The sequence below is a fragment of the Pongo abelii genome, chromosome 13, assembly GCF_028885655.2.
Source record: "Pongo abelii isolate AG06213 chromosome 13, NHGRI_mPonAbe1-v2.0_pri, whole genome shotgun sequence".
Taxonomy (NCBI): domain Eukaryota; kingdom Metazoa; phylum Chordata; class Mammalia; order Primates; family Hominidae; genus Pongo; species Pongo abelii.
The window spans coordinates 26062398-26081618 of NC_071998.2; the positions used below are offsets into that span (position 1 = coordinate 26062398).

A 19221-nucleotide genomic window follows, 5' to 3' on the forward strand; every position below is an offset into this window, starting at 1 on the left:
ATCCATCTACATAGTTTTCCCATGAATGCAAGGCCTACCTAGAGTTTTTGTGCAAGAATGAGTGCAAGGAATGTATAGCATGGAGTTTATTGTCTCTCAAAAATTACTATAATGAAAAAGGGGAAAGCTTCAGTGTGCATATATGTTCTTCTGGAAAGGTTTTACAACAAGCCAACCAACCACCCAGCAAAACTAAACAAAACTAAAAAATCTAGAATAAATAGATCCTGTTCTGTGCAATCAATAAAACTGTAAAACTGAATATAATATTAACTCTAATAAAAAAGATTGAAAAAGAATTCATACCAATGACAATAAAATAAAAAGGAAGATGACTGTAGTTAAGGAAGGTGCACTAATTATAACTTAAAAATAACATACACATGAATAAAGAAAAACCTATACCAAATAAAATTTCAGAAATGATGTGGAATATAAATTTGAGAGAGGTAAAAATAATATGAAAAGAGATTATATATATATATGGCAAAGGGCATCAATATATATATACAACATTAGGAGTCATGAAGAAGATATAGCAAAAGGAGAACAAGAAAATGATCTAAGATGTATTGGAAGAAAGATTTTCTGATGTGAAGATAAATTTGCAAAGTTAAAATGCCTTGCAGTAGTCCCAGAAAAATTAAATAAGCAGGGCTCATACATATATAATGTTAAATAATAATTATTATAATTAATCTAATCAATTATATGATAATTATAGCCAATAACTGTTAATTATAAAACGTTATTGATTACATGTTAATTATATAATTATGATAATTTATTATTAGTAATTAATAATAATTATTATTTTATTTAAAAAACCCAACTTATGAGCATTCAAGAGCACTGAGCCCCCTGGTCCCTCCCTCTATACTGCAAAAAACAGTTTTATTAAAAGAAGAAATACTAGATCATCCTCAGTCAATTTACATCATTAAAAATAAGGAAATACCTAATGTAAATGATGAGTTGATGGGTGCAGCAAACCAACATGGCACATGTATACCTATGTAACAAACCTGCACGTTGTATACATGTACCCTAGAACTTAAAGTATAATTAAAAAAAAAAGGAAGGAGTAAAAAAATGTATCTATAGAGTTTTGAGAATAAAAAAGGTCTGCGGCTAGAAAGTGCTTCACCCAGTCAAATTGTCATTTATATATGAAAACAACAGCAATATAATGTTAAATACACAATTCTATGCCTCATATACAAATTACTAAATATTGCATCTCAGGCAATGGGATGATGATTTAAAATAAGTTCTCAAGAATGGGAAAAGTTATCAATGAAAAAGAGTATCAGTGACTAGTACTTAAGTGCAAAATGTAATCTAAATTTAAATATAATTACAACTAAAAATCCAAATGCCGTAAGTCCTGAAAAAGAGTATACTAACATAATAACAAACATTAAAAACAAAAACAAATAAAAAATCTGAGACTGTATATCTCTCAATAAAACAACAGGTGAGAGAATAAAGATGTGAAGAAGTAACTTTGTTAACTCAGTTGATGCAGGTCAGAATAAATGCACTGATTTTTTTTTTGGTTAGTAATTTGAAAATATAATTCCAATGTTGAAAATGATAATATAACAGTACTAGCTACTATTATTACTTATTTTAATTTAATAATACATGTAATAATTTCATTTGTTATTAGTACATTAATATTCTTTTTTTTATTTTTTTTTTTTGAGACGGAGTCTCGCTCTGTCACCCAGGCTGGAGTGCAGTGGCACGATCTCAGTTCGCTGCAAGCTCCGCCTCCCAGGTTCACACCATTCTCCTGCCTCAGCCTCCCAAGTAGCTGGGACTACAGGCGCCCGCCACCATGCCTGGCTAATTTTTTGTATTTTTAGTAGAGACGGGGTTTCACCGTGTTAGCCAGGATGGTCTCCATCTCCTGACCTCGTGATCCGCCCGCCTCGGCCTCCCAAAGTGCTGGGATTACAGGTGTGAGCCATTGTGCCCGGCCTAGTACATTAATATTCTTTATTAATACAACATGATAAAATGTATACAACTTTAAAAATTGGCTCAAAGATAAAAAGGAAAATTATCTCCATGATACTTTGGACACATGATATAAATGGGGCTATGAAGAGAAAACTATATGAAATTTACTGACAGACTTTTAAAATGTGACATTATACTTGTATTCAAATAAAAAGTCTTTAACCTCAAAATTTTAATTCCCAGTGAAGTTATGAATTTCAATCTCGAGCAAAGTCTCTATGGATTGCTTTAATTATATGCTCAACAGTGAAGCAATCAGGTCAGTACAAAAAAAAAAATGTGCCAGGAATTTATGGTAGTGTTGCTTATTGTAGTGAAAAATTAGAAAGAGCCTAAAATTCATTACTAAAGAATTAACTAAGCAAAGTATGACATAGGTCTATATTACAATGCATTCATTATAAAGAAAGACGAAGATCTATGTTTCTTGAAATGGAAAGACTCACAAAACATGTTATTTATTAGAAAATATTGAAAAATGACATATATGATGATCTTATTTATGTAAACAACACAGGTCATTTATATATGAAAACAACAGCAATATTATGTTAAATACACAATTCTATGCTTCATATAGAAATTACTAAACCTTGCATCTCAGGCAATGGAATGATGATTTAAAATAAGTTCTCAAGAATGGGAAAAGTTATCGATAAAAAAGAATATCAGTGACTAGTACTTAAGTGCAAAATGTAATCTAAATTTAAATTTAAATTTACCTATGTGTTACACAAGTAAATGTGTATAAAACATATTTGTAAAATATTTCTAGGCTGCACATGGTGGATCATGCCCATAATTCCAGCACTTTGGGAGGACAAGGCAGGAGGATCACTTGGGGCCAGGAGCTCCTTAAGGTCAGCAACAGCCTGGGCAACATATTAAGATCCCATCTCTACAAAAAAATAAAAAATAAAATTTAAAAGTTAAAATTAAAAAAATTTAGTGGAAATTTCTAAGTATAGAGAATTCAGGGAATTTCTTTTGTGCTATTTAGCTTTCTGTATTGTTTAACTTTCTAAAAACATGTAATTTAAAAAATAAAAATATTAACATATAAATATTACTGAAAAGCACACAAAACAAGAAACATAATGGCAGGCTAGCCTGTATGAGGGACAAAGAGTTGGTATTCTGTAACAGGGATTTTTACAAAGCATTTAGGAAAAGACAAATATTTTAATTAAAAAGTGCAACAAAAAGCTGGAAATCACAAGAAGAAAAATACAAATAATGTTTAATAGCAAGACCTAAATAAGTAAATAAATGAATAAATAAATGGCATACCTTGTTGGCAATATATTTTGCACCAAATAGGCACTCAATACATATTTTAAGTCAAAATTGCAGAAACAAATTATCCACTGAAAACAGATTTTTTTAAATGAAAATTAGAGCAGGAAATAAAGTTTTATCTTTTTAGTATGTAAAGACATACAAAAACGTTTACATGTTAATATTCAATGCTAGCAGAGGTGAGAAAAATTGATATTCTTATACTCTGCTGCTCTGAATATAAACTATTAAAAATACTTAGAGATAAAATTGCTTGTATTTATGAAAATCTCATACTATTCTAAGGATCATTAATTTCATTTATTTTGTAAAGATGTGTGTGAAAGCACGTTTAGTGATAATTCAGAATAGACTAAAACTAAAGACAAAAACCACATGATTATCTCAATAGATGCAGAAAAGGCCTTTGATAAAATTGAACATCCCTTCACATTAAAAACTCAATAAACTAGGTATTGAAGGAAATATCTCAAAATAATAAGAGCCATATGTGACAAACCAACAGCCAATATCATATTGAATGTGAAAAAGTTGGAAGCATTCCCCTTGAAAACTGGTACAAGACAAGGATACCCTTCTCACCATTCCCATTCAACATAGTACTGGAAGTTCTGGCCAGGGCAATTGGCCAAGAATAAAGGTATTCAAATAGGAAGAGAAGAAGTCAAACTATCTTTTTTTGCAGATGACATGATTCTATATTTAGAAAACCCCATCATCTCAGCCCAAAAGCTTCTTAAGCTGATAAGCAACTTCAGCAAAGTCTCAGGATACAAAATCATGTGCAAAAATTACTAGCATTCCTATACACCAACAACAGGCAAGCCAAAAGCCAAATCATGAATGAACTCCCACTCATAATTGCCACAGAAAGAATAAATTATCTAGGAATACAGCTAACAAGGGAAGTGAAAGACCTCTTTAACAAGAACTACAACCACTGCTCAAACAAATCAGCCATGACAGAAAAATGAAGAAACATTCCATGCTCATGGATAGGAAGAATCAATATTGTTGAAAATGGACATACTGCCCAAAGTAATTTATATATTCAATGTTATTCCCATTAAGCTACCATTGACATTCTTCACAGAATTAGAAAAAAATATTTTAAAATTCATATGGAACCAAAAAAGAGCACAAATATCCAAGACAATCCTAAGCAAAAAGAACACAGCTGGAGGCATCATGCTATACTACAGGGCTACAGTAACCAAAACAGCATGGTACCGGTACAAGAACAGACACATACAGACCAATGGTGCAAAATAGAGAACCCAGAAATAACACCACACACCTATGACCATTGGATCTTTGACAAACTTGACCAAAAAAAGCAATGGGGAAAGGATTCCCTATTTAATAAATGGTGCTGAAAACTGGCTAGCCATATGCAGAAAATTAAAACTGGACCCCATTCTTACACCATATACAAAAATCAACTCAAGATGGATTAAAGACTTAAATATAAAACCAAAAACTATAAAACTCTAGAAGAAAATCTAGGCAATACCATTCAGGACACAGGCATGGGCAAAGATTTCATGATGAAGATGCCAAAAGCAATTGCAACAAAAGCAAAAATTGACAAATGGGATCTAATTAAACTAAAGAGCTTTCTGCACAGCAAAAGAAAGTATCATCAGCATGAACACACAACCTAAAGAATAGGAGAAAATTTTTGCAATCTATCCATATGACAAAGATCTAATATCCAGCATCTACAAGGAACTTAAATTTACAAGAAAAAAACAAACAACCCCATTAAAAAATGGGCAAACAACATAAAGAGACACTTCTCAAAAGAAGACAAACATGGGGCCAACAAACATATGAAAAAAAACTTATCATTAGAGAAATGCAAATCAAAACCACAATGAGATACCATCTCATACCAGTCAGAATGGAGTAAAAAATTAACAGACACTGACGGGGTTGTGGAGAAAAAGGAACGCTTTTACCCTGTCGGTAAATTAGTTCACCATTGTAGAAGACAGGGTGGCAAATACTCAAAGACCTAGAGGCAAAAATATCATTTGACCCAGTAATCCCATTACTAGGCATATACCCAAAGGAATATAAATTATTCTATCATAAAGATACATGCATATGTGTATGTTCATTGCAGCATTATTCACAATAGCAAAGACACAGAATCAACTAAATGCCCATCAATGATAGACTGGATAAAGAAAATGTAGTACATATTACACCATGGATTACTATGCAGCCATAAAAAGGAAAAAGATCACGGGGTGGAACAACACACACTGGGGCCTGTCAAAGGGTGAGCAGGGGAAGAGGGAGAGCATCAGGAAGAATAGCTAATGCATGCTGGGCTTAACACCTAGGTGATGGAATGATCTGTGCCGCAAACTACCATGGCACATGTTTACCTATGTAACAAACCTGCACATCCTGCACATATACCCTTGAACTTAAAATTAAAAAACAAATAAATAAACAAAGATGGAAACTTGGAAAAGAAAAAATTCCTAAAGAGAGCTATGGTTCATAAATGAAACAAGCTATCTGTGGTCTGACATGAAGTAGTTAACAGAATATATTGAAGATTTCTGGAAAAACAATAGCATACATATACCAGTGAAGAAATTGCAGATGGAAGAGGGGGTCTACTGAGAAAGAAAATCATTTAAAATTTGTAATTTTTATTTAATTTTTAATGTATTATGTAATTTTTATTTAATTTATGATATATTAAATATAATAATTATGCTCTTATGTATTTAAAAAAATCTTTTGTCACTAATAGAAATTTCAGATCAATCTTTCCCTATCATTATTTCTAAATTTACATTTATATATGAAAATTTAAACTTATTTCTTAAATGAATGTAAGTTGCACAAGGCAAAGGCTTTATCTGCACTGACAATTATTGCATCTCCACTTCTGAAAACTATGTCTACCACACTGTCACTGCTGGATAGATATTTTTTGAATTCGTTAATTTAAAAAATTCAGGAAGTTTTAGCTTGGTGTTTAGACATTAGTGATACAATCTGCTTTTTAGGAAACAATTGACCAAGTATTATTAATGAAAATAAAATAAACTCATGGCAATTAAGAATGACATAATTGAAGTTATAAATGACTACCCCAACTTCTTAATATATCTCTCAATTTTTAGAAGCCTTAATCTTTGAGGACCAAATAATTCCGTTTTTAAAAATAAAGTATGAGGTTCCAAAAAAATACAGAAATAACATAAATGCCAATAGATTATTGAAATAAACTTGTGCAGCTAGAGTTTTAGAGGGATATTTAAAGATATTAAAAAATTTTTACAAAGTAATATTAAATAAAAAATCAAAATAAGAACAACATAATCTTAATTATGTTTTATTTGCATACATTTTATGCATTCGCAAAATACTGGAAGGGTAACATAAATACCTTCATGTTATCTGCGTTTATATCTGGATCATGGAGTTACTGTTATGTGCACACTCAAGGTTCTTTGTGCTTTTCAAGTTTTCATAAGAAATATACTTTACTTTGGTCATAAAAAGTGATACCTCTATAAATGTTATAAATGTATAATAAAGCTGAGAATGGCAAGGTAGGAAGAATTTCAACGCACATTTGTTTTTATTCTCTTAAGATTGCCTGGGGCTCTGCTAGGATGTAGATGCATTATGTTTTATGCCTAAGTGGTAATGGATTTACATACAAAATGATTCTTCAACTGACTATAAAGGTCATCATTCCCAACTGCCACAAGGTAAGGAAGGCTTTGGAATAGTGATAGTTGGCATTATTGAGCCCTAATTATGGACTAGGCAACATCCTAAGAACTTTATATGAATTAGCTCATTTCCTCCACACAGTAGATCCAAGAGGTAGATACTATTATCATCCCCATTTTTCAGATGAAGAAACATGGGTTTAAATAAATCAAGTACATTGTTTACGTTCAGTAGCTAGTAAACAGAAGAGGTTGAATTTAGATTCAAGTAACCCAATGCTCCCATGAGGAATGCTTATGAAAATCCTTTTGCCTTTTGAAATTTAGTAAAGTAAATTCACTTCCTTTACTTTTTAAAATTTGAAGCTAATCATGCAGCATGTCTACAGAGAGCTGATAGGGAAGCCATGTTGTCTCTGGAGGCTGCAGGAGAGAATAATCTAAACTGACGTGCTGCCTCAAATCGCTCTGACTTGGAATTTGTTAAGGGAAATTCTTAAGCCAATTTGCTCAGTGACTATGCGTAAGAGACAATGTCCTGTCAAAGTGGCGTCAAATCATGCCAGGCCTCTCAATGGCTTACTCCAAGAGACACCTGTCAAGAGAATAGACTGGCAATCTGATGTTCTCACAACCACATGAGGAAGAAAAACGTTCATCTCTTAAACACAGTTCTATATTTTTATGTAAACAGTTTAATGGTGATGAATAATTTTACCCTCTAATTCAGGAAAAGGGCTGGGTATAAGAACTTCAATCCTGTGTACATTTCCTATAAATGAATGCTTTCTGGGGGAAAATATCTTCCTTGATATTTTAAGTATAAATGTAAGTTTCTCAACTCAAGTATATATAACCATTTTGTTTGTTCTTTCTGATTCAGTTAGCCCAATAGCAATTGTTAAGTTAATGTTAGAGCACATTAACTTAATGTTGAAGGTTAGAACATTGAAGCTATATAGTTATTTTTCTTTCTTTTTTGAAATTAATGTGCCTAGGCCAATTAAAATCCCAGGAAGCCTCAAAAGAGGAAGAAACAGGTTCTAAACTATGTATTAGCTGAAAAACAAACAAACAAAAGCAGTCACTATTTTCTTCCGAATTAATTCCGTGGCATTTACAGAGAATTTATTGAGTGTTAGGTGCTGGGGATACAAAGATTAATAATCCAGGGACCTTGGCACTCAGAACTGAGTCCAGGTAAAAACACAAAAATGTGAATGAATAATTAAACACACCATGCAGACTCAAACCCTGCTTAGAATGAAGAGGATTATAAATATGCACACACACAGGGAGAAGCAATTTATAAGAGCCCTATGGTCAATGCGATATGAAAGAACAAAAGCAGGTTCACCTAACCATTTCGGGAACACAAGGAAGGTTTCCAAAAGGGGGCAAAGTTTCATCTAATCCATGGCAATTAGATGAAAAGAGAAAGAAGAAGAAAAAGGAAGAAAAGGAAGAAGGGGAGGAGGAATTAAAAGGGGAAAGGAAGGAAGGGGAGGAAGAGGAAGGTGAAAAGGAGGAAAAGGCACAAAGCATGAAATTAAATTGCCTACATTTCCACAAATACGGCTTGCTATGTGGTTTGGTAAGGGAATGTAAAATTGAATATCTGTTTTATTTAATATCTAATTAGTTTTCTGTGTGTCTACACCATTCTCTTTTTGGTTCTTTTAATTCCCATGACTGAGTTTTAAGCACGATTACACCTGCTTATAGCAAATCAGAATCTCTGGATGTGGGGCCAGAGAACTAGTACTTTTACAAATCTCTGCAGGACATGCTCATGGGTGGAGAACTGCTGGCCTAAAAGCAGCTGTGATCATACCATGAGACCATCCAATACTACTTTTTTACAAAAAAAAAAAAAAAATGTTTAATATGAGATCTTTCTACTTAACACATTTTTAAATGCACAATACAGTATCGTTAACCATAGGAACAAGCTTGTAAACCAGATTTTTAGAACTTATTCATCTTATTCATTGAGGTGGTAAACCAGATCTCTAGAACTTCAATTTATTCATCATAACTGAAAGCTGATGTTCATCCAGTGCTACTTGATAAAGACGTGACTAAGAGAATAAGAGAACTTAGCTCTAATGCATCTGCTGACAATAAACATGACCTTTCTGAAATCGAAAAATTGAAAAAACGAAATTTGGGGTTTTATTTGTGATGGTGTTGCCAGTGATTTCCTTTTGGGAACTGACCAGAACCCTGTAATAATGTCAGTAGGATTTCATCTCTTGCTTTATTAGCAGGGCTTGATTTGGCATTTTATAAAATTGCCATTTGAGGGCAAGATAAGGGCAGCATCTATGGAATATCACATGATTGTATGTCCTACCTTAGATAAAAGTGGAAAGGCAGCAGGAACTATCAGACCTCAGGGTCCACTACCACCCAGGTTCAGCTCTGTGGGAGAATCTGTGAGAGGGGTATCCAATGGAAGTGTGTATCTGGTCTCCTTTACTGGCCCTTGTATAGGACACTTACTTCCTTTTCAGGAACACTTTCCTGCCAATGTTACCATGTATGTTCTTGAGGATTAGGCACTGACGGTGCATGGAAAAATGAGTTACAAAGGCTCAAGGAAGACCTAAGAGATGCTATTAGAAAAAGGATAAACACTAATTTTCTAAGTCTCCAGTCATTTCATTTTAACCATATTACTATAGATATGTCACTTCTTTTATTCATACACTGTAATAAAGCAAGTCAACAATCACCAAAAACTTTTTGTTGAAACTTTTGTTGAAATATTCTTCTCTAAAACCCCCAAATTTCCAAAGGATATTAAGAGATTAATTGATAAATGATCTTGAAGTTAAAAGCCAAAGATCAATGCTCCCCATATGCCATGGACTTTGAAGATTTCTTGCTAGCTAGCTTCTAGATGGGGCCAGATGGAAGAAACAGACCTCTGGTTAATTCTTACAATTCCTTCCTGGAGAAGGGGCCATAGTAATACAAGAAGTAAGCAGAGGAGATCCTGGCAAATGCCACACACCACCTTAATTTGCAAAGATAGAGCATGTGGTGGTCTCCCCACGAAAGCCCTTTATCTGTGAGGAATCAATACTGCCAGGAATTAGTTGTACCAAAACCAACAGCACCATGAAAATCAGACAGAGGCAGGAGGCGGCATGATGCATTCTGAGGACTGAAGGACAGCATATGGTTTTTCCGTAGAGCACTTAAGCTTTTGCATTCAAATCCTTCAGAAAGATATATATATCTTTTGACCCCAGAACTCTGTTTCTGCATATTTATCCAGGGAAATGGTTCTGGGTATTCAGAAAGATTTAACTACCTTTCACTGTTATTTATAGTAGCTTAGAATTATAAACAACTAATATAACCATAATAAAGTACTTTTAAAATGTCATAACTATAAATGAATATTAGTCTCTCCTTAAATATTATGTTTGAAAGCAGTAGTTAATGGCATTGAAAAACAGTCCCAATAAATTGCCCTTAAGTGAAATAGCATGTCTTATTAAAACATCACTTTTGTAAAATAATATAAAGTGCATGTACACTCTATTTCTGAAAATCCCTAATTCAAATGCATGTTTTGTCCAAATTTCTGAAATCAGGTGTGTGTTATAACATATGTCGAAAGATTTTTGGCAGCCACCAAGCAAGGGAGTGAACTGAGACACGGTTGTGATTACCTGCCCATGTGAGAACATCCTAGTACATAAGGGGAGCTTGTTGACCGATTAGCAGGTCCGTTATGATCACTGGTACCATCTCGTGCATTTAATATTTAAATGTGCATTTTTAATATTGCCAAACTATCTTCCAAAAGATTATGCTGGAATAAAACATTGACATTAAAAGTTATTTTATACTGCAAACCCTGTCACACACACAGTGATACAATTAAAGACAGTAGAAATTATTATGTCAAACAGGATCCTGGAATTTTCGTAGATGTCACTCCAGTGCCAAATATCATCTGTCAAAATCTTCTATCAGGCTTCCAGGGAAAGATTTTTAATGTTCTGCATTGGTATGCAATTACGAAACAAAACAAAACAAAAATGTCCCAGGCCTTCAATAAATTTTAAAATGGACTTGAAATTCCAGCTTATTTTGGTTTTCCTTGAACTTGCACCACTGAGCATAAAGGGCCCCAAAGGGCCAAACTCCTAATGAGGAAACAAGAAAAGCAGCAAGCCTCTGTGATGCTGATATTGCTGTCTGTGGCCAAAGTGATTCACAGAAATTTAGTCTCTAAGTATAAAGAGGCTTTGATTCAAACTTTGTGATAAGAAAGAAGAAAATGTTGAGCATGCGTAGAACAGGCTTCAAGGTGACTGACTAGAGGAATCTGATACTGATCTCCTTTCCAAAGAAAAAGCAAAATAGTGAGTAGATAATCATACTTCAAATAATCTAAGAGAAAGCACTGCAATTTCACAGAGCAGTGACAAGAAAACACCTACGGCAAGGAAGGAGAAGGAAGTGAGGCACCTTGTTCAGCCAGGATTGGCTGGGAGGCTAGAGAAGTTCCCCAATGTGAAGGAGTAAGTGAGAGATCCCAAGTAGTCTACATTTTCACTGTAGACCCCTACAATCCTAGCCCCAAGAAAGCCCCTGGGCCCTCACAGGTCCTGAGACTAACACAGGGCAGTACCTGGAGACCATGCAACAGCACTGCTCCAGAGAGGGAACTTACACTGGGTCCCACACACACTCTCAGTTCTAAGTAGCTACAGCAAGGTGCCATATTGAGACCTCAGCCCACACCAGATTGCATCCTGCCTGGGGGAGCCCAACAATCCCTGCATCTCCACATCCCTGGACCTCTACTGACATTCTCACTCAAGACACTGCTGTGGCTGGCTGCTGCCATAAAAACCGAAGCACAAGCTATTGACGATGGCCTTGCTGCTCCCCAGCAGCAAAACCAGCGCACATTTTTACATGCCCCAAGGACAAACTCTCCTACCTACAGATGCTGCCACTGCAGGCTGCTGCAGCTAAGGCCAAAACAAGAGCAAAGAGTGCATGCTTCTCAGCCAACTGCTGCCGTTGAAAGCAATCCCACCCTCACCAGTAGCAGAATGCAGTGCAGTTGACACTTCCACTACTCGAGCATTCTGCTGGGGTCCTGGAGATTACACCGCCACTGCCTACCATGGCCAGGACATGCATGCAATGCTGGGGGGCCTGAAGACAAGTCTACCTGGCCCAGATCCACCTACCTACAGCCCAAGCATGCCATCCAGAGACCTGGGGAATGCCCAGCTCAGTCCACCACTGTTAGACTGAAGCACTTCTCCTGGTGACGTGAAGTTGGGCTCATCCAATCTGCTGCTACCAGTACAGCTGATACCACCCACATGGGCCACCTGTGAGCCTGGGGACTGGCTTTCCCAGCCTGTCACAGCCACTGTAAACACCAGAATGAATTACTCAGAAGCCAGAGGGTTGCCCTCTCACTGCGCTGCCACTGTCCATTCCACATCCACTGCTCATTGGTCCAAGAACATGCCCACCTGCCTGGCCCATCACTGTCACTAACAATGCCTGAACGAGCTGCCTGGAGGCCCAAGAATTAGCCCGACTGGACTCTCTAACACTAGTACCAGTGTATGTTACTTTAGGGCCAAAACATTGGCATAATTGGCCCACTACTGCCACCAATGGGCATGAGTACAGGCCCATCTGGTGCCCTGTCCCCAGCAAAACTTCACCATAGCCTCCACTAACCACAGCACCCTAACAAACATCACTGATGCTACTTACAGTCAAATAAATGATATGGAGGCTGAATTTTTGGACATATTCAGAATCAAGTGCCTTACTTAACCAACACTATATCTTCAGAAAAATGTCATCCCCTACAAAGGCAAACACAAAAAATTGGAAAAGATGTACCACATGTGCAGATATCAATGAAAGGACATAAGAACATGAAAAAGAAAGAAATATGACACCTCCAAAGCAACACAATAATTCTCCAGAAACAGATTCCAAAGAAAAATAAATTTTATAATTCCAGGAAAAAGAGTCAAGATAATGACACTAAAGATGCTCAGTGACATATAAGATAATAAAAAAAAAATTATAAAAACAATTCAGGATGTGAATAAAAAATTTATCAAAGTTAGATATCATAAAAAAGAACCAAACAGAAATTGTGGAACTTGAGAATTTTAAAATAAAATACAAAGTACATTGAAAAGCTTCAACAATAGACTAGATCAAGCAGAAGAAAAAATTTCAAAACTTGAAGACAGATCTTTTGAAATAACACCACCAGACAAACATAAAAATCAAAGAATAAGAAACAATGGACAAAGCCTATGTGACATATGGGACTGAAAATGTGACCTGATATAAAAATTTTAGGTGTCCCAGAAGGTGAAGAGAATGTGAAAAGGATAGAAAATTCAAAAATCTCTTCACAGCACATTATAGTCAAACTGTCAGAAGTCAAAGGCAAAGAGAATTCTAAGAATAGCAAGAGAAAAGCATCTCGTCACCTATAAGGGAACACCCATCAGACTAATAGTGGATTTCTCAACAGAAATCTTTCAGGCCAGGAGAGAATGGGATGTATATCGATATATATCTAAATATATCTATATATATCTAAATATATCTATATATATATATCTCTCTATATAGTGCTAAAATAAAAATTAAAAAAATACTGTCAATCAAGGTACTATACACAGCAAAGCTATCCTTCATAAATGAAGGAGAAATAAAGTCTTTACCAGATAAGAAAAATCTGATTGAATTCAAAACCACTAAAAGGGCCTTACAAAAAATGAGTCCACACCTGGAAGTGAAAAGACAATATCTGCCATTATGAAAATACATGAAAGTTAAAACCCACTAGTAAAGAAAACACACAAAGAAGGAAGAGAAAGAATTCAAACGTTACAGAAAACTACCAAACCACAATGATAAACAATAAGAGAGAAAGAAACAAAGGATATACTAAACAACCATAAATCAATTAATAAAATGACAAGAATGAGCCCTCACATATTAGTAATAACCTTCAAATGTAAACAGATTAAACTTTCCTCTTTAAAGTTATGGAATGGTTGAATGGATAAAAAATGACCCAACTATATGCTTGCTATAAGAAACTCATCTCACCTATAAAGACGCACATACACTGAATGTAAAGGGATAGAAAAAGATCCATGCAAATAGAAACCAAATGTGAGCAACAGCAGCTATGCTTATATCAGATGAAACAGAATTTATGTCAAAAGCTGTAAAAAAGAGAAAAAGATCATTTTATTATGATAAAAAGACTAATTCAGCAAGAGGATATAATGATTATAAACATATGCCCCCAGATATATGAAGCATATTAATTATTAGGTCTAAAAGAAAACACTCCAATACAATAATAGTTGGAGATTTCAACATCTCACTCTCAGCATTAGATAGATCATCTAGACAGAAAATTAACAAAGAAACATTGGATTTAAACTACACATTAGACCAAATAAACCTAATAGACATGTACAGAATATTTTATCCAACAGCTACAGGACACAAATTCTTCTTAACAGCACAGAGAATATTCTCACAGAGAATTAGTATAACAGATAAGTCTCAAAAAAATTTTTAAAAATCTCAATAATATCAAGTATTTTCTCAGACCACAATGGAATAAAACAAGAATTCAATGACAAGAGGAACTTGGAAAATTGTACAAATACATGGAAATTAAGCAACATGCTTCTGAATGAACACTTGGTGAAGGAAGAAATTAAAGAGGAAATAAAAAATTTTCTTGAAAAAAATAAAAATAAAAACACAACATACCAAAACCTAGGGGATACAGCAAAAGTACCGTAATAAGTGCCTACCTTAAAAAGGTAGACACATTTAAAATAATCTAATGATGCACTTGAAAGAAGTACAAAACGAGAGCAATCCAAAGCCAAAATTAGTAGACAATAAGCAATAATAACATCAGAGCACTACTAAAGAAAATGGAGAATAAAGCATAGAAAGGACAATGAAATGAGGGTTGTTTTTTTGAAAAGATAAAATTGATAAACTGCTAGATAGATTAACCAAGAAAAAAAGAGAGAAGACTCAAATGAATAAAATTAGAAATGAAAAAGGAAACATTACAGTTGATACAACAGAAAGACAAAAGATCATTAGAGACTATGATGAACAACTATACACTAACAAACTGAAAAACCTAGAAGGAATGGAATTTTCCTGGACACATACAACCTACCAAGATTGAATCAGAAAGAACTAGAAAACCTGAACAGACCAATAATGGGTAATGAGATTGAATCAGAATATAAAAATCTTTCAACAAAGAAAACTCCAGGACCAGATGGCATCATTGTCAAATTCTACAAAACATTCAGAGAAAACTAACACTGGTACTCCTCAAACTACTCCAAAGAATGAAGAGGAGGAAATTTTCTCTAAGACATTCTATGAGGCCAGCATTACCCTGATACCAACACCAGACAAGGACACAATAAAAAAAGAAAATCATAATTCAAGATGGATTAAAGACTTAACTGTTAGACCTAAAACCATAAAAACCCTAGAAGAAAACCTAGGCAATACCATTCAGGACATAGGCATGGGCAAGGACTTCATGTCTGAAACACCAAAAGCAATGGCAACAAAAGCCAAAATTGACAAATGGCATCTAATTAAACTAAAGAGCTTCTGCACAGCAAAAGAAACTATCATCAGAGTGAACAGGCAACCTACAGAATGGGAGAAAATTTTTGCAATCTACTCATCTGACAAAGGGCTAATATCCAGAATCTACAAAGAACTCAAACAAATTTACAAAAAAAAAACAACCCCATCAACACGTGGGCAAAGGATATGAACAGACACTTCTCAAAAGAAGACATTTATGCAGCCAAAAGACACATGAAAAAATGCTCATCATCACTGGCCATCAGAGAAATGCAAATCAAAACCACAATGAGATATCATCTCACACCAGTTAGAATGGCGATCATTAAAAAGTCAGGAAACAGCAGGTGCCGGAGAGGATGTGGAGAAATAGGAACACTTTTACACTGTTAGTGGGACTGTAAACTAGTTCAACCATTGTGGAAGTCAGTGTGGTGATGCCTCAGGGATCTAGAACTAGAAATACCATTTGACCCAGCCATCCCATTACTGGGTATATACCCAAAGGATTATAAATCGGGCTGCTATAAAGACACATGCACACGTATGTTTATTACTGCACTATTCACAATAGCAAAGACTTGGAACGAACCCAAATGTCCAACAATGATAGACTGGATTAAGAAAATGTGGCACATATACCCATGGAATACTATGCAGCCATAAAAAAGGATGAGTTCATGTCCTTTGTAGGGACATGGATGAAGCTGGAAACCATCATTCTCAGCAAACTATCGCAAGGACAAAAAACCAAACACTGCATGTTCTCACTCATAGGTGGGAACTGAACAATGAGAACACTTGGACACAGGAAGGCGAACATCACACACCGGGGACTGTTGTGGGATAGGGGGAGAGGGGAGGGATAGCATTAGGAGATATACCTAATGTAAATGATGAGGTAATGGGTGCAGCACACCAACATGGCACATGTATACATATGTAACAAACCTGCACGTTGTGCACATGTACCCTAAAACTTAAAGTACAATTAAAAAAAAAAAGAAAATCATAAGCCAATATCCCTGATAAACATAAACACAAAAATTCTCAACAAAATACTAGCAAACTGAATCAGACAGCACATCATAAAGATAATACACAGTGATCAACTGGGACTTAACCCAGTGATGCAAAGATGGTTTAACATATGCAAATCAATAAATATAATATGTAACATTAACAGAATGAAGGACAAAAACTCTATGATAATCTCAATAGATACAGAAAAAGCAATTAATAAAATTCAACATCCCTTTATGATAAAAACTCTCAAAAAACTAGGCATGGAAGGAATATACCTCAACATAATAAAGGGCATATACAATAAACCCCCAGCTAAACTTCTACTGGATTGGGAAAAGCTGAAAACTTTCTCTTTAAGTACTGGCTAAAGACAAGGATGCCCACTTTCACCAGTCCTATTCAACACAGTACTGGAAGTTCTAGCCAGAGAAATCAAGCAGGAGAAAAAAAAAAAGACATTCAAATTGGCAAAGAGAAAGTTAAATGTTCCTTTTTGCAGATGACATGATCTTATATCTAGAAAAACCTAAAAACTCCAAAATACTCTTCGATCTGATAAATCAACTCGGCAAAGTTGCAGGATACAAAATCAACATATAAAAATCAGTAATATTTCTATACCCTAGTAAGGAACTAGCAGAGAAAGAAGGAATCCCATGTACAATAGCTACAAAAAAATTTGAAATATCTAGGAATAAATTTCACCAAAGAGATTAGAAAACTCTACAAAGAAAACTACAAAACACTGATGAAAGAAACTGAGAAGGCCACAAACAATTGGAAAGACATCTCATGCTCATGGATTGAAAGAATTAATATAGTTAAAATGACAACAATGTCCAAAGCAATCTACATATTTAATGCAATCGCTATCAAAATACAAATGTCAATTTTCACAGAAATAAAATTCTAAAATTTATATGAAACCAAAAATTAGCCTGAATAGTCAAAGCAATGCTGAGTAAAAGGAACAAAACTGGAGCCATCACATTACCTTACTTCAAAATTTATTACAAGGCCATAGTAATGAAATAGCATGGTATTGGTATAAAAACAGCAACACAGATTCAATGAAACAGAATAGACAACCCAGAAATAAATCTGCATACTTCCAGCCAACTGAATTTAAATAAAGGCACCAAGAACATACATTGGGGAAAGAACAACCTCTTCAATAAGTGGTGTTGGGAAAATCGGATATCCATATGCAGAGGAACAAAACTGTACCCATCTCTCACTATATACAAAAATCAACTCAAGATAAATATAAAGACTTAAATATAAGGCCTGATGCTATAAAACCACTAGATCAGTACATTGGTCCAGGCAAATATTTAATGGTTAAGACCTCAAAACACAGGCAACAAAAACAGAATAGACAAATAGGACCATATTACACTAAAAAGCTTCTGCACAGTCAAGGAAACAATAGATAGAGTGAAGACACAATCTGTTGAATGGGAGAAAATATTCACAAACCATTCATTTGACAAGGGACTAATATTTAGCATATACAAGGAACTCATACAACTGAACAATAAAAAACCAATAATCCCATTAAAAGTGGATAAAGGACATGAATAGACATTTCTCAAGAGAAGACATACACACAGCCAAAAGGTATATAAAAATGCTCAACATTACTAATCATCAGGGAAACGAAAATCAAAACAAGATAGCTTACCCCTGTGGAAATGGCTATTACTAAAAAGACAAAAAAAATAACAAATGCTAGTCAGAATGCAGAGAGTAGTGAACTCAAATACAGTGGTGCTGGGAATGCAAATTAAAAAGCTACTGTGATAAACAGTATGGAGATTTCTGAAAATAAAATAAATAACAAAAATAGAGCTACCATATGATCCAGCAATCTCACTGCTACTGGGTATTTACCCCCCAAGAAGTAATCAGTATATCAAAGGAATTCCTGCTGCCCCATGTTTATTGCTGCACTGTTCACAACGGCCAAGATATGGAATCAATCTAGGAGTCCATGAAGAGATTGATGGATAAAGAAAATGTATATAAACACAATGGAATACTATTCAGATATAAAAATGAATGAAATTCTGTCATTCATAACATCATGGATGGAACTAGAGGACATTATTGTTAAGTAAAGTATACCAGGAACAGAAAGCTAAACACATATCCTCACTCATATGTAGAAACTTAATAAGCTGATCTCATAGAAGTGCAAAGTAGAATAGAAGATACTACAGGTTGGGAAGGAAGGGGAAAGGGTAAAATACCTAGGGATTTGTTAAAGGACACAAAATGACAGCTAAATAGAAGGAATACGTTCTAGTGTTCTATACCACTGTAGGCTGAATATAGTTAACAATAATGTAAGGTTTACGATAGCTAGAAGGAAGATACTGAATGTTCTCAACACAAAGAAATAAATGTTTCTCAACACAAAGAAATAAATGATGTGCTAATTACCCTAATCTGATTACTGCACATTGTATGTACTGAAACATTA

General features: G+C 34.7%; 1 protein-coding gene across 1 annotated transcript in view; it reads right to left on the reverse strand.

Moving 5' to 3' along the window:
- Window positions 1-2461: 2461 nt before the first annotated feature.
- The window catches only part of LOC129048074 (uncharacterized), a 33376-nt gene continuing 16616 nt past the window's right edge, over window positions 2462-19221 (reverse strand). Inside the window, exon 3 of the mRNA XM_054521054.2 lies at window positions 2462-2926. Within this exon, the coding sequence (XP_054377029.2) occupies window positions 2819-2926 (108 nt within the window). The 3' untranslated portion in view covers window positions 2462-2818. The remainder of the gene's footprint in view (window positions 2927-19221) is intronic.